This window comes from Vigna umbellata, chromosome 7, assembly GCF_029865625.1.
Source record: "Vigna umbellata cultivar VRB3 chromosome 7, Vumbellata_1.0, whole genome shotgun sequence".
NCBI classification, from domain to species: Eukaryota; Viridiplantae; Streptophyta; class Magnoliopsida; order Fabales; family Fabaceae; genus Vigna; species Vigna umbellata.
Window position 1 is genome coordinate 20,050,382 of NC_142171.1, and position 13,891 is coordinate 20,064,272.

At 38.2% G+C, this 13,891-nt stretch overlaps 1 protein-coding gene across 10 annotated transcripts in view; it reads left to right on the forward strand.

Moving 5' to 3' along the window:
* The first annotated feature begins 2,364 nt into the window (after window positions 1-2,364).
* LOC148195366 (mitochondrial inner membrane protease ATP23-like) overlaps window positions 2,365-13,891 on the forward strand; it is a 28,503-nt gene continuing 16,976 nt past the window's right edge. For 2 of the 10 annotated variants that reach the window (XR_015780607.1, XM_088093939.1), the window contains exons 1-3: window positions 3,884-4,863; window positions 4,993-5,099; window positions 6,985-7,035. Coding sequence is in view for 6 of the 10 variants with exons in the window: in XM_088093939.1 (XP_087950065.1) it covers window positions 4,000-4,863; window positions 4,993-5,099; window positions 6,985-7,003 (990 nt within the window). In the remaining 4 variants the exon portion in view is untranslated. Of the gene's footprint in view, window positions 2,620-3,883; window positions 4,864-4,992; window positions 5,100-5,183; window positions 6,222-6,984; window positions 7,036-13,891 lie in introns of those variants that run through there. The other 8 variants (XM_088093945.1, XM_088093944.1, XM_088093941.1 and 5 more) reach the window with 6 other exon arrangements.

Below are 13,891 nucleotides of genomic sequence, written 5' to 3' on the forward strand. Positions count from 1 at the left end.
TGATTAAAAAATATTAAAACAAATTACAAGTATTCAAGGTAATAATGTTCTTGGAAGCGTGTATGAGATTCAGTGTACCGTGGTGTTCAATAAACATCTGTGCCCATTTCCAAGCATTGGAGTTGAAATCTCGTTCATAGGTTGCGTCAGCAACATCACGAGCAAATTCTTGTGTCGATTTCGGTTGTTCTGTTCCCGTCCTATTCATGAAAGCTGCTTGGATGTTACCTGCAGGACCAGGAATAAGCGTTGCGGAAGCATCACATTTTTTCAAAAACGATTCAAGGACATCATCATCATAAACAAGGTCTTCCCATGCATCCATGATTATGCAGAAATTTCCTGTCCACATAAAAATTGTAGGTTAAGGACGATACATGACTAGGATGATTAAAGAAGTCACTCAAAACTAAACAATGGTAATGGGGTTACTGTCACCTGATTGAAGCCTACACAATTGGTTTCTCTCCCCGAAATTGAAATACAAGTACGTGAACGATGAAATTATATGAAATCAATCTACCCAAAAAAATATTCATATTATATCTATTTCCATTAAGTTAACTTATTGAAATCAAGTTACATTAATTGTGGGGAGATAGTCTGACTTGATGGGTAGCCTTTAAAAGTGAAAAGCATTGATTTGGGGTTAGGAGAGAGAAACTTTATGCTGACAACCATCAATGCATGCTTTCACAGGATAACCAAATACGTGTTTCACAAGCAAAAAATTGGACCTTTGGCGGGAATACACAGCTGCGTCAACAACCAACGTTACAATCCAACGTTCACACTTATTTCCATTGACCAAGCACTTACAGACAACGTACCAGGGTGTTCATTAAAGAGAAGGGACAAAACGAAGTTCGGAGGGTTGGTGAGAAGCACATAAGAATCATTTATGGTGGACTTAAATGTAGAAGATGAGGTTGGTTAGGACCACTGAGCTTCATTAAAGGGCACACCATTTTTCACCACGGTACGTTTAAATAAGTTCTTCGAAAAGTTTTTATTTTCATTATTTTTGTAGTTGCCAGTGGTCATAGTGGTAAGTGTGAAGAGTGAATATAATTTGTTTTATCTCTAAAGGTGGGTTTAATGTCAACGCACACAATGGATGGGGATGAAGGGAATGACTATAATGACAATGTTGATGAGCCCAATGAAAGTTTAATGGAGATTGACGTACATCAAATACTATTAATTACCTGCAGCATGTACACACAACCGTTGACGTAAACGTTTGAAATACCTTTTCCTTTCTTCAAGCCTTGAGAAGCTTTGCACAAACTATGTAACAGAAAACGATAAACTAGAGTACCCCAACAATAACTACCCAAAGCACTTAAGTTGTCAACAACATTAAACATTACGGGAAACACTTTCCCGCTACGTTTTGGAAATAAAATCTCACTTATCCCTACCAGGAGGTAAAGGCTACAAAAATGAGAACAAGGAATCTTCTTCTTTTGTTTTCGCATTAGAATTTTGTATATTGAATTCAATTCCTTTGTTCCTTTGCCTATGTATTTCACACATTCACTATTGCCCAGCTCTTCCTTTAAGTTAATGTTTGCACCATCTGTGCTCAGTCCCAACCCTAAATAAATATCATTTTCATTTATATTCAATACTTTATTCCCAACTATAAAACCACTACTACAGTCGTCCCACTTACCCAATAACTCACTCACTATATTTCTACCTACTTTAACATTGACATTCACATCTAAAAACCAAGCAAATGGAGTTGTCGCAATCAATGATCGATGCTCCTTTGTTAAGCGTTCGTTCAAAGTACATATATACTTTGTCGAAAAACAGTGACGAACACTCAACTGCATAAACCAAAATCAAATCATCAAAACAACGAAACCCAATAACCCAAGCACCACAACACAACGATACGAACCCCAAACATTAACCCAAATCAAATAACCATGCTACGTGATGCCCAAACCGAATAACCAAGCTACGACATCGAATGGAAAACCACTTACCTTAGTCGTCGGACAATCGTCACCGGAACTTCCCATTACGCACGATAACAGGAGACCAAACTCGCCGGAGACAACAGGATGCAAATGGAACGAAGCGAGACGAAGCGAGACGAAACGCGACCTTCGTCCTCTCAAGAGAACGGACCTTTTGCAATGGAACAGAGAAAGGGAAAGGCAATGGAACAGAGAAAGGGAAAGGCAATGGAACAGAGAAAGGGAAAGGGGTATTTTAGGATTTGCACTCAAAATAAGGGTTACGGTCATAGGTTTTAAAAAAAAAAAAATTTTAAACAAACCAATGAGGTGGCGACACGTGGCGTTGTCAAAAGAGTGTTAAAAATCTGTTGTTGGAATATCGCGGTCCTTTTGACAATTACCAATTGTCACCCCAGAAGGCGAAGGAACCTATACTTTCATATCACTCCTAAGAACCCTATACTTTCACATTCACAAAACCTAACATCAATTTCTAGATATCTATCATCAACCTAGAGCTCCGGTTCACAATTTGATCTCCAAGCAGTAAAAGAAAATCTTCTATCTCCCGGTCACTTGCAATTAGTTGTGCTACCTGAAGCCTGTTTTCGTTGGTGTATGCCACTTGTTCCCTCTAGACCAGGTTTACCTTTTTCTCTTGTCTTTTTGGTTTTGGTTATTGACAAGCCTGTGTAATTGTTTTTCCACCCATTGTTTACTTCATGCAATTCGTGCACAAATTTTGTGATTTAAATTGCTTATTGTACTTTTAAACTGATTGGATAGTTGTATCTGAAATTACATAATCTGATTTCAGGATGTTTGGATGTGCAAAACTGATAGATATACCTTTATAGGCTAAGCTTATTCACCATTTATGACAAATGAACTCTATTCATAATACTCCATTTTTCAATTATAGCAATATTTAATATAAATAAAAAGAAATTGGTGACCATAGGTTGAAGTACATAAACCCCAAAATGATTATATATGAGATATGAGAAGATGATTAAGGATAATACATGTCCCATGAACTTGCGGAGGTTGCTGGAATTGTTGGCAAAAGTGTACATGAGAATGATTGGCTGTCACGTACACACCAAACTTGGCAATTTCTAGAATATCTTTGGAAGTGCCTAGAGATGACTTCGTATCTTTCCTATTACCAACAAACACCAATACCAGCAGCAACAGAATCAAGCACTGTGTTTGAAATCAATCAATAAATAAAGAGGAAAATTTATCTGAATCAGTCACCATAACCAAACATAAACAGAGATATGAAATATTTCATTTTCACCTGCGCGAACCAGGATATATGCAAAGTTATCTTATTGAGTTGATAATGTGATTGGAGCATCACCTTATATTTTTTTTACTTGAATGTTGCTGCAAAATAAATCATTGATTACTAGTCTGCTGTTTTTGAGAAGTTCTTAAACTTGATGTCGGCCTGTTTAGTTCCTAGAAGAGGAAGGTAGGGGGAGGGGGAAACCGAGTTGTTATATTTTGTGAATGTATAGTTACTGGCTTATTATACTTATGTTTAAATGTGTAACTTGCAAAGTTCTCACATGAACTAGCTGTAAATTTTGACATTTTGGTTTGACTCCGTTTTTGGCGGGTCAATTTGTTGGTAAATATAAGGCTGTGCATGTAATTGCCTTATTGATATCAACACATGGTAAGCCTTCTTTCTTAAAAGTTATTTGCCTCTGATATATTCTGATGTTCCTTTGTCACCTCTTTTTTATTTTTCTTGTCATTCTCTCTCAATCGGTTGTTGTTCTTCCTCTGTTGCTTGGCTCATTTCTTAACAGGTATTTCCAATCTTGTTAAATTTGGCATGCAGGCAGATTCCATATATTTAATGATCGCAACTGTGTTTAATGGAGGTTGTTGTCCTTGTTGCTTTGATCACGTTCAGAGTTATTGGGTTCCTTTCCTACACTTCAGATTCCAAAACTGTGTTTAATTGAAACTTTGAAGTGTATAAATTTCTTGTGTTTATGTTAACATCATGGCTAACAATTGCAACTCCTCCTCCAAAACCCAACCCCCTTATGCTCCTAGTCCTAACCATCAAAATTTCTTACAAAACAATGGTGTGGGCATGACACCCCAGCCCCAGTTTTGTTCTGGCAACCACCAAAGCCAAAGCTTGTTGCCCCCTCTTATGCAGCCAATACTCATGAATGCAGCACCTTTTATGAATGCTGCAAATCACAATCATTTTCCCTTGCAAAATAATCAGATGCATCTGCCTCAAATGGGTATGCCTGGTCATCAACAGGGTCAACCCCTTGTGGGAGGTTTAGGTCCCCAAAATAGTGGTGGCAATCCCAATTACAGCAATTCAATGTATCCTGTTCAGGGACAAGTCATGCAGAATGCAGCTCAACTCAATTTGTCTCAATTACAGAGACAAATGTTGGCACAGAGTATTTTGAATATGCTTCAGCCGTCTCATATGAACATTAGTATGCCAAACGGCCAATTTTGTGGCCCCTATCCTGTTCAGAATATGAATCAACAGTTACCTACACAAATGCCAAGCCCTTCTCAAGGGATTCCTCATGGCATGCATCCTGGTTCCTGCCCCATGTTTGGGTTTCCAAACCAACGGCCTCAGGCTATGGTCCCTCATAATTCTTTATTTTCAGCAAGTCCACAGTTAAGCTTTGAGCCTGGAGGGCAGGTCCGGCTGCAGATTGATCCGAACGAGAAAAACCTTGCACCACCAAACGTGAATGCAAATGCTTTGGTATCACGGTTGCCTTTTTCATCTCAGCAGTTACAAGGGAATACTTCTGGGTCACTTAATTCTAATTTGGCTCATACAAGTAACTCTCAACCTCCTGCGTTTTTGAAGTCACACTCGCAGGTATTTAAAACTTGAGTGTTTTCTGTCTTTTCAATGTTTTAGCGGAATTTATTGTTCTACTACTTGTAAATACTATTGTAAATGATGTTGTGGTAATATATTTAGTGAAAATCCCAATAATTGCTGTAGGAGAATCCTTATGGCAATATTAAAACTAATGTTCCAAATACCAACTGGAATGGATCACCCAGCAAAAACTTCAAAAATAGACCAAAACGAGGAGGGTTTAAAGGAGGGTATGTTATTTTCTTTTCTCTTTGTTACTCTTGATCACTTGCACGTTTTGTCTGTGCGTTACAATTGCTGTCCTGTTTCTTTAGATTCCAGAAGTCTAAATTTCATGATGCCAACTGAAAAAGCTGATCAATGGAAACAAGCATATTTCCAGTTGTGTGCCTTGTTATGGCAATCAGTGGAACCCAAACTTCTTGTATTTTTGAGGGCTTTCAAAACTTGTCACTCCTTTTGGAAGAAAGCCCAAAGCATTTATGCCAACGATATTCAACGTCTCTATGACACTACAAACAAGCTTGCATCTCTTAAAATGGCAGACCATGATATGGTGTCCTTCATGGCTGAAGCCCAATCTGCTATCGAAGAACTTAGGATGTTTTTGGAAGTAGATCCATTAGAGGATATCAAAAAGAAACTAGACAAATTTTACATGGTGTTGATCCTTCGTGCCCTACATCCCGATTTTGATCATCTCAGAGATCAACTTCTAACTAGTCATGAGGTCCCCTCTTTGGAAACATTGACCACTCGCCTTCTGCGTGTCCCGATATCTCAAACTCAAGAAGCGCATAAACTAGTGGAACCATCTGTTATGGTTGCCACACGAGGAAGAGGAGGACGTGGCACTAGAGGAGGAGGACGAGGAGGTCGGGGATGTACTCAATGCACATATTGTAAAAGGATGGGTCATACTCAAGAGAATTGCTACTCCTTACATGGTTTCCCTTCCAAAACCGCCAATATTTCGAAGACTGAAACTTCCACTTCGAAAACTGAAACCTCCACTTCTATGTTTTCTGAGGATGAATATCAAGAGTATTTAAGGTTAAAGTCTAATAGCTTGGCACAACCATCTCAATCTCCCAATACATCAACAGCCTGCGTTTCTCAATCTATGGAATGTCAAAATTCATGGGTAATTGACTCAGGTGCTTCTGGTCACATTTCTAGTAATATCTCTTTGTTCTCATCTATTTCCTTTCGAGAAAAACCTCGTTTCATAACCCTTGCAAATGGATCTAAAACTTCTTCCAAAGGAGTCGGTCGTGTTTCTTTTGTCTCCCTTCTTCAATCTCAACTCAGTCCTTTTTGTCCCTAATTGTCCTTTTAATTTAATTTCCTTAAGCCAGTTGACTAAAATGTTAAATTATTCAATAACCTTTGATCATAAATCTTTTGTTATACAGGAGCGTGGTTCGGGGAGACAAATTGGAGAAGGATATGAAGCTGGTGGATTATACCATTTAGGATCTCGTCCAAGGGTGTCTTGTGTTGCTGCTCCTAATCCTAAAGTGCTACATGATATATATTACGAGATAGAACTGTGGCGCCGGACAGATATATATTACGAGATAGAAACCAGAGCGGGATCGACCCGCTCTGATACCAACTTAAGATTGAAACTGCAAAATAATTCTAGAGGACTTTTTTGATCCCTCTCACAATCTTCTATTTATAAGAATAAATTGATACACAAGTACATGATAAATAGGGTAACCCTAGACACAATATAATCATGATAAATAGGGTAATCCTAGACATAATATAATCATGATAAACAGGGTAACCCTTGACACACTATAATGATGATAAAATAGGATAAATATCCTAACATCCTTCTCCCTCATTTTTCCCTATGTCCAATTTGCTTCATGTTCCACTTTTTCCTAATCCAAGCAAGACCAGAGTTTCCAACCATGCACGTCTATATCAATGCCGAATAGCATTTTCTTTCTCTTTCTAGGGTTCATCACAAGCATACAGCATGAATACTAATCTCTGCCTTCTTTGCCTTTACCAGGCATTTTTATTCTTTTCATCTCAATGGAACTTGTTAATTGATTAGTTGTGAGTTTCTAGTGATAGTTTGATTATCAATTGCTGCAGCTTGAACCAGAGGAAATGAGTTCCCAGATTGTGACGCGCATATTGGTCAAGGTTTGGTTATTAGTTTCCGTGTTGGTTGTAACTGTTGTTTTGAAACTGACTGCTAGCAATTGGTTACATTTCTTTTGGCATATCTATCTGTATTGAGCACCTTAAAATTGTTTTTGTGCTTGAGATTGTAATTAACAATGTATTTTAGCATAATCCGCTTTTAGCTGGCAACACACTTACACTAAAACAGTACATGCCTCACTTCCTTTGATGTGATGACCATCTAGTTTTATAAGTTAGACATTGGTAGGGTCAATTTTAATTTGTCTGAAAGCATGGATGGTTTATAGTCTGGACACTTTGTAATTACGTGATGAGATCAATTATAAAAGGCACTGATGCAAGGTATTTTCTATGCCCTATAGTAAACTTGAAATTAAAAGTTTAAATGTTTGAGTTTTTGGGTGTTTTAAAGGACTGGAAATTGTATTTTATGATGTTGAGCAAAGTTGGAAAGGAGAGAGAAGTGGCAAAGGGGTGTGTGATGTAAAAATTAGAGTTTAGATTTTGTAATGTGGACAAATATAATATGGTTATACTCATAATTTGGTGTTGGGAAAGTTATAACCGGACACTTGTTGCCTTGTTTTTGAGCTTTGCTTATGAACTTTTGTTGCGAGGTTAGAGGTAATGCATTAGTCGTATGTACTAGAGAGAGAAACAAAAGGAAAAGGGTGAATGATCCAAAACATGTTTGGTTGAACTTAAACATTAAAATAATGATGGAAGCAAACTACACCTAAATGGGGTGATGCTGAAATAGAAATGAAAAGAGAGGGATTTCATAACACTTAAGATTGAAACTGTAAAATAATTCTAGAGGGCTTAATCGATCCTCTCACAATCTTCTATTTATAAGCATAAATTGATACACAAGTACATGATAAATAGGGTAACCTTAGACACAATATAATCATGATAAATAGGATAATCCTAGACACAATATAATCATGATAAATAGGGTAACCCTTGACACACTATAATGATGATAAAATAGGATAAATATCCTAACACTCCCCCTCAAGCTGTATGTACCAAGCTTGGAACAAATTGTATGTACCAAGCTTGATAGTCAGTACATATTTCTTTGGTCAACAACTTTTCACGAACAAAATGACAATCAATTTCTATATGTTTAGTCCTCTCGTGAAACACTGGATTTGATGCAATGTGAAGAGCAGCTTGATTGTCGCAATACATCTTCATAGTATGGATGTCACAAAATTTAACCTCTTGAAGGAATTGTTTCACCCATATAAGTTCACATGTTAGTGATGCCATTGCCCTATACTCGGCTTCTACAGTTGATCAAGCTACTACATTCTGTTTCTTACTTTTCCATGAAATAATGTTTCCTCCCAGAAAAACACAATATCCTGTAGTAGACCGTCTATCAATAGGTGAACATGTCCAATCTGCATCACAATACACAGAGACCTGAATGCTTCCTTTATCTTCATATAACAATCCTTGCCCGGGAGCCTTCTTTACATACCTTAGAATGCGAATGACAGCATTCCAATGGTCAACACATGGAGCCTGCATGAACTGACTAACCACTCCAACTCCAAAGGATAGATATGGCCTTGTAATAGTGAGATAAATCAGTTTTCCAACCAGCCTCCAATACCTCTTTGGATCGGAGAATAATTCACCTTGTTCTGTCCTTAATTTCTGGTTTGGGTCCATGGGACTGTCTACCGGTCTACAATCAATCATACATGTTTCTTGTAATATATCAAGAGCATTCTTCCTTTGGGAGATTACAACTCCATCTTTTGATTGTGCTACTTCAATGCCTAAGACGTATTTGAGACTTCCAAGATCCTTGGTTTGAAAATGTCTACACAAATACTCTTTTAGTTGAGATATTCCAACATCATTTCCTGTAATGACAATATCATCAATATATACTAAGTAAACACATTTCCCGAGAGAAGAATGACAATAAAAAATTGAATGGTCTGTTTCACTGCGTTTTAGCCCAAATTTTTGAACAATGGAGCTAAACTTTCCAAACCAAGCACGTGGCGATTGCTTGAGACCATATAGAGATCGATGTAATTTGCATACCATACTAGACTCCCCCTGAGCAACAAACCCAGGAGGTTGCTCCATATAAACTTCTTCCTCAAGATCACCTTGTAGTATGGCATTCTTGATATCCAATTGATGAAGTGGCCAGTGACGAATGGCTGCTGCCATGGCAAAGAAGAGACGAATAGTAGTCATCTTGGCTACAGAGAGAAAGTGTCACAATAATCAAGACCATAAACCTGAGTGTAACCTTTTGCAACAAGCCGAGCTCTGAGCCGATCAATTTCACCATCAGGACCAACTTTAACTGCATACACCCATCGACAACCAACCGCCTTTTTTCCTGGGGTAAGGGGCACCAGCTCCTAAGTATTACTTTGGTCAAGAGCCTGCATTTCTGCAATCATAGCTTGTCACCATCCAGGATGATCAAGTGCTTCTTTCACATTCTTGGGTATAACAACAGAGGGCACTGAGGATAAAAGAGAAAAGTAGGAGGGCGACAATCGATGATAGCTTAGAAAATTATAAATGGGATGAAGGTTTCGAGTGGAAGGAGTACCTTTTCTGAGGGCAATAGGCAATGCTGAATCATTTGCACCAGGAGGCGTGGGAGGAGGTGGTGAGGGAGAAGAATCTGAAGTAGGAGATTCACCATTGTCTTGGGGAGGTGGACTATCCATTGGGGCCCTGTGTGGGATGATCTCAGTATGTGGAGAAACAGGTGTAGAAGGATTGTGATCAAGACTTGGAATGACAGAGACAGTGGAGCTATTTGACTCAGCCATTGGAATAGGAAGGACCTGCTGGAGGATAGAAACATCCTGAACAGATGAAGAGAAGTAAGGAGTCTGTTCAAAGAATGTGACATTGGCAGACATGTAATACTTCTTAGTTTCAGTAGAGTAACACCGATATCCTTTTTGAAGTCGAGAATAGCCTAAGAAGACACATTTGAGAGCGCGAGCGGAGAGTTTGTCTAGACCTGGAGACATGTCATGATCAAAACATACATAGCAAAACACTCAGGGAGATGTATGAAAGAGAGGATCATTAGGAAACAAAATGGAGAAAGGGACTTTATTATCAAGAGAGGAGGAGGGCATCCTATTAATAAGATAACATGCAGTTAAGATGACATCCCCCAGTGATGGACATGAATATGGGCACCAAGCAAAAGGGTACGAGCAGTTTCAACCAAGTGTCTATTTTTTCGTTCTGCTACACCATTTTGTTGTGGTGTATGAGGACAAGTAGACTGATGTAAGATACCAGGGGAACTCAAGATGGGAGAAAAGGAGGATGAAAAATACTCTTTTGCATTATCACTTCTTAATATTTTGATTACTTGACCAAATTGATTCTTGATTTCATTCAAAAAGGATGTAAAGATAGCTAACAATTCAGAACGATTTTTCATAAGATAAACCCAAGTACATCTTGAATATTCATCAATAAAGGTAACAAAATATCTAAAACCAAAGGGGGAGATACGACTAGGTCCCCATATATCAGAATGGATGATGGAAAAACTAGAATTACATATTGATTGAGACCTTTTAGGAAAGGAAGATCTAACATGTTTTCCTAATTGACATGACTCACATTCTAAGGTTTGGAGACCACTAAGTCCAGAACACATCTTTTTTAATTTGGACAAATGAGGATGACCAAGTCGATCATGTAGCACTTTAGGATTAGGAGCAGCAACATAGGACACCCTTGGACAAGATCCAAAATGGTATAATCCACTAGCTTCATATCCTTCTCCAATCTGTCTCCCCGAACCACGCTCCTGTATAACAAAAGATTTATGATCAAAGGTTATTGAACAATTTAACATTTTAGTCAACTGGCTTAAGGAAATTAAATTAAAAGGACAATTATGGACAAAAAGGACTGAGTTGAGATTGAGGGAGGGAGACAAAGAAACATGACCGACTCCTTTGGAAGAAGTTTTAGATCCATTTGCAAGGGTTATGAAATGAGGTTTTTCTCGAAAGGAAATAGATGAGAACAAAGAGGTATTACCAAAAATGTGATCAGAAGCACCTGAGTCAATTACCCATGAATTTTGACCTTCCATAGATTGAGAAACGCAGGCTGTTGATGTATTGGGAGATTGAGATGGTTGTGCCAAGCTGTTGGACTTTAACCTTAAATACTCTTGATATTCATCCTCAAAAAACATAGAAGTGAAAGTTTCAGTTTTCGAAATATTGGCGGTTTTGGAAGGGAAACCATGTAAGGAGTAGCAATTTTCTTGAGTATGACCCATCCTTTTGCAGTATGTGCATTGAGGACGTTCCGGACCTCCTCGTCCTCCTCCTCTAGTGCCACGTCCTCCTCTTCCTCGTGTGGCAACCATGACAGATGGTTCCACTAGTTCATGCGTTTCTTGAGTTTGAGGTACCGGGACACGCAGAAGGCAAGTGGTCAATGTTTCCATAGAGGGGACCTCATGACTACTTAGAAGTTGATCTCTGAGATGATCAAAATCGGGATGTAGGGCACGAAGGATCAACACCATGTAAAATTTGTCTAGTTTCTTTTTGATATCCTCTAATGGATCTATTTCCAAAAACATCCTAAGTTCTTCGACAACAGATTGGGCTTCAGCCATGAAGGACACCATATCATGGTCTGCCATTTTAAGAGATGCAAGCTTATTCGTAGTGTCATAGAGACGTTGAATATCGTTGGCATAAATGCTTTGGGCTTTCTTCCAAAAGGAGTAGTTTTGAAAGCCCTCAAAGATATAAGAAGTTTAGGTTCCACTGATTGCCATAACAGGGCACACAACTGGAAATCTGCTTGTTTCCAATGATCAGCTTTTTCAGTAGGCACATGGCTTCCATCTCGCTCAAGGTGGTCATAATGCCCTTGGCCAAGGAACCACATTTCAACGGCAGCAGACCATGATAGATAATTTTTTCCATTTAGCTTCTCGGAAGTAATTGATGGACTTCCAGAGAAGGAAAGAGTACTACCAGACGCCATTTCTGAAGAAGACGAATAGTACTAGCAAGAAACAAGAAAACCCTAAGGGTTTAGACGAAGGAAACTGTGACAGTGATGGACGATGGTGGCCGGCAACGGCGGGCGGTGGCTGGCGGCTGGCAGCTGGCAGCTGGCAGCTGGCAGCGACGGTGGCCGGACGGTGCCTGGCAATGGACGACGGTGGACGGTGGCCGGCGGCGGGCAGCGGCGGACGGTGGCGGACGACGAAGAACTGTGGCGCTGGACAAATATATATTACGAGACAGAAACCAGAGCAGGATCGACCCGCTCTGATACCAACTTAAGATTGAAAGTGTAAAATAATTCTAGAGGGCTTAATTGATCCCTCTCACAATCTTTTATTTATAAGAATAAATTGATACACAAGTACATGATAAATAATGTAACCCTAGACACAATATAATCATGATAAATAGGATAATCCTAGACATAATATAATCATGATAAATAGGGTAACCCTTGACACACTATAATAATGATAAAATAGGATAAATATCCTAACAATAACTAAGGTGCCACACAACCTGGGACTGGTATAACAGTAGAATATATGAAGCTACAATTGAACCAACTGGAACAAAAATGATACTGCCTGTATGGGTATAGAGGGGGAAATGTAGGAGAGGGGAGAGCTTAATCACTTAAGGTGAACATAACAAAAGCAGGGCAACAACTCCAGATGGGTTGTTCGCTGCCAATGGCTTTTCTGTTTTGTTCTTTAAGAAACCCTTTTGGAACCAAAGACTACTGCACCTCTTTCATTTTTGTGAAGACATCCCCTAAATAAGATCTCTCAATATTTTCTAGTTGTCCCTTTGATTAAGTATATGTAATTAGCATCACTAGCTTTAGTTAATTACTATTAACTGATGGTGATATCTGGCTAGCAGTACATGACACCATTATCAATGACATACATGTTGATTCGGCCTCACCTTGCCATAACCATTTGTGCCGCTTAATTGAAAAACAGATTGAGTAAAAATCGAAGTATAAACTGTAAAGTCATATAAGTACATAGTAATAGAATGGACCACACACTGACTTGGACATCTTAATTTCTTTTTTCTCCATAACTATTGAAAAGAAAGAAAAAGAATTGGAAGAGAGAGAAATAACTTATTTCAACTCAATCTAGTATGCCTGATGTCTTTTTCTATATTTTAGTCTTTTATAGGAATGAAATATAGTTGTGAAAAACACTCTTAATTGCAAATATATACGATCTCTAGTAGAAATTTAATGGTTGTGATCAATCATTTTCAAGTTTTTCCTTCTTGTAGCTTTGTTAGTATGATTATTGTTTTTTGATCATAGGTTGTACTATATAAAGCTAAATATTAATGTCTGTCACTAAAGGCAAATTTTGATAAATAACTTAATTAAACACTTGTTCTATATGAGCTAGTCATAATATGCACTTGAATCTTAGTTTTATTTTTTATTATTGTAGAAATCAGTTTGAACTATTTTCACATAAGATATAAGCTGTTTTTATTAGTTATCCTAGAAAGCTTGTGAAATAAGTTGAAAACATCTGATGGATGTATCATAAGCTATTTTCATAAGTTTTTCCCAACACTAACAGATGTGAAGATGAGTGCAAATAGACATTGAATAAGCTCTTCCTAACTGATGTTAATTTGCTCATGGCTTAGGAACGTGAGTTCATTGTTCCAGCTTGAATATGTTTAAATGCTGAGAAATGTGATTATTTTAGTTGGGATCATGTACCAAACTAATGATGGTGGAAACCTTTTTGGAGCAAATCAAAATTTCTTCTTAAATAGGTTGTCAA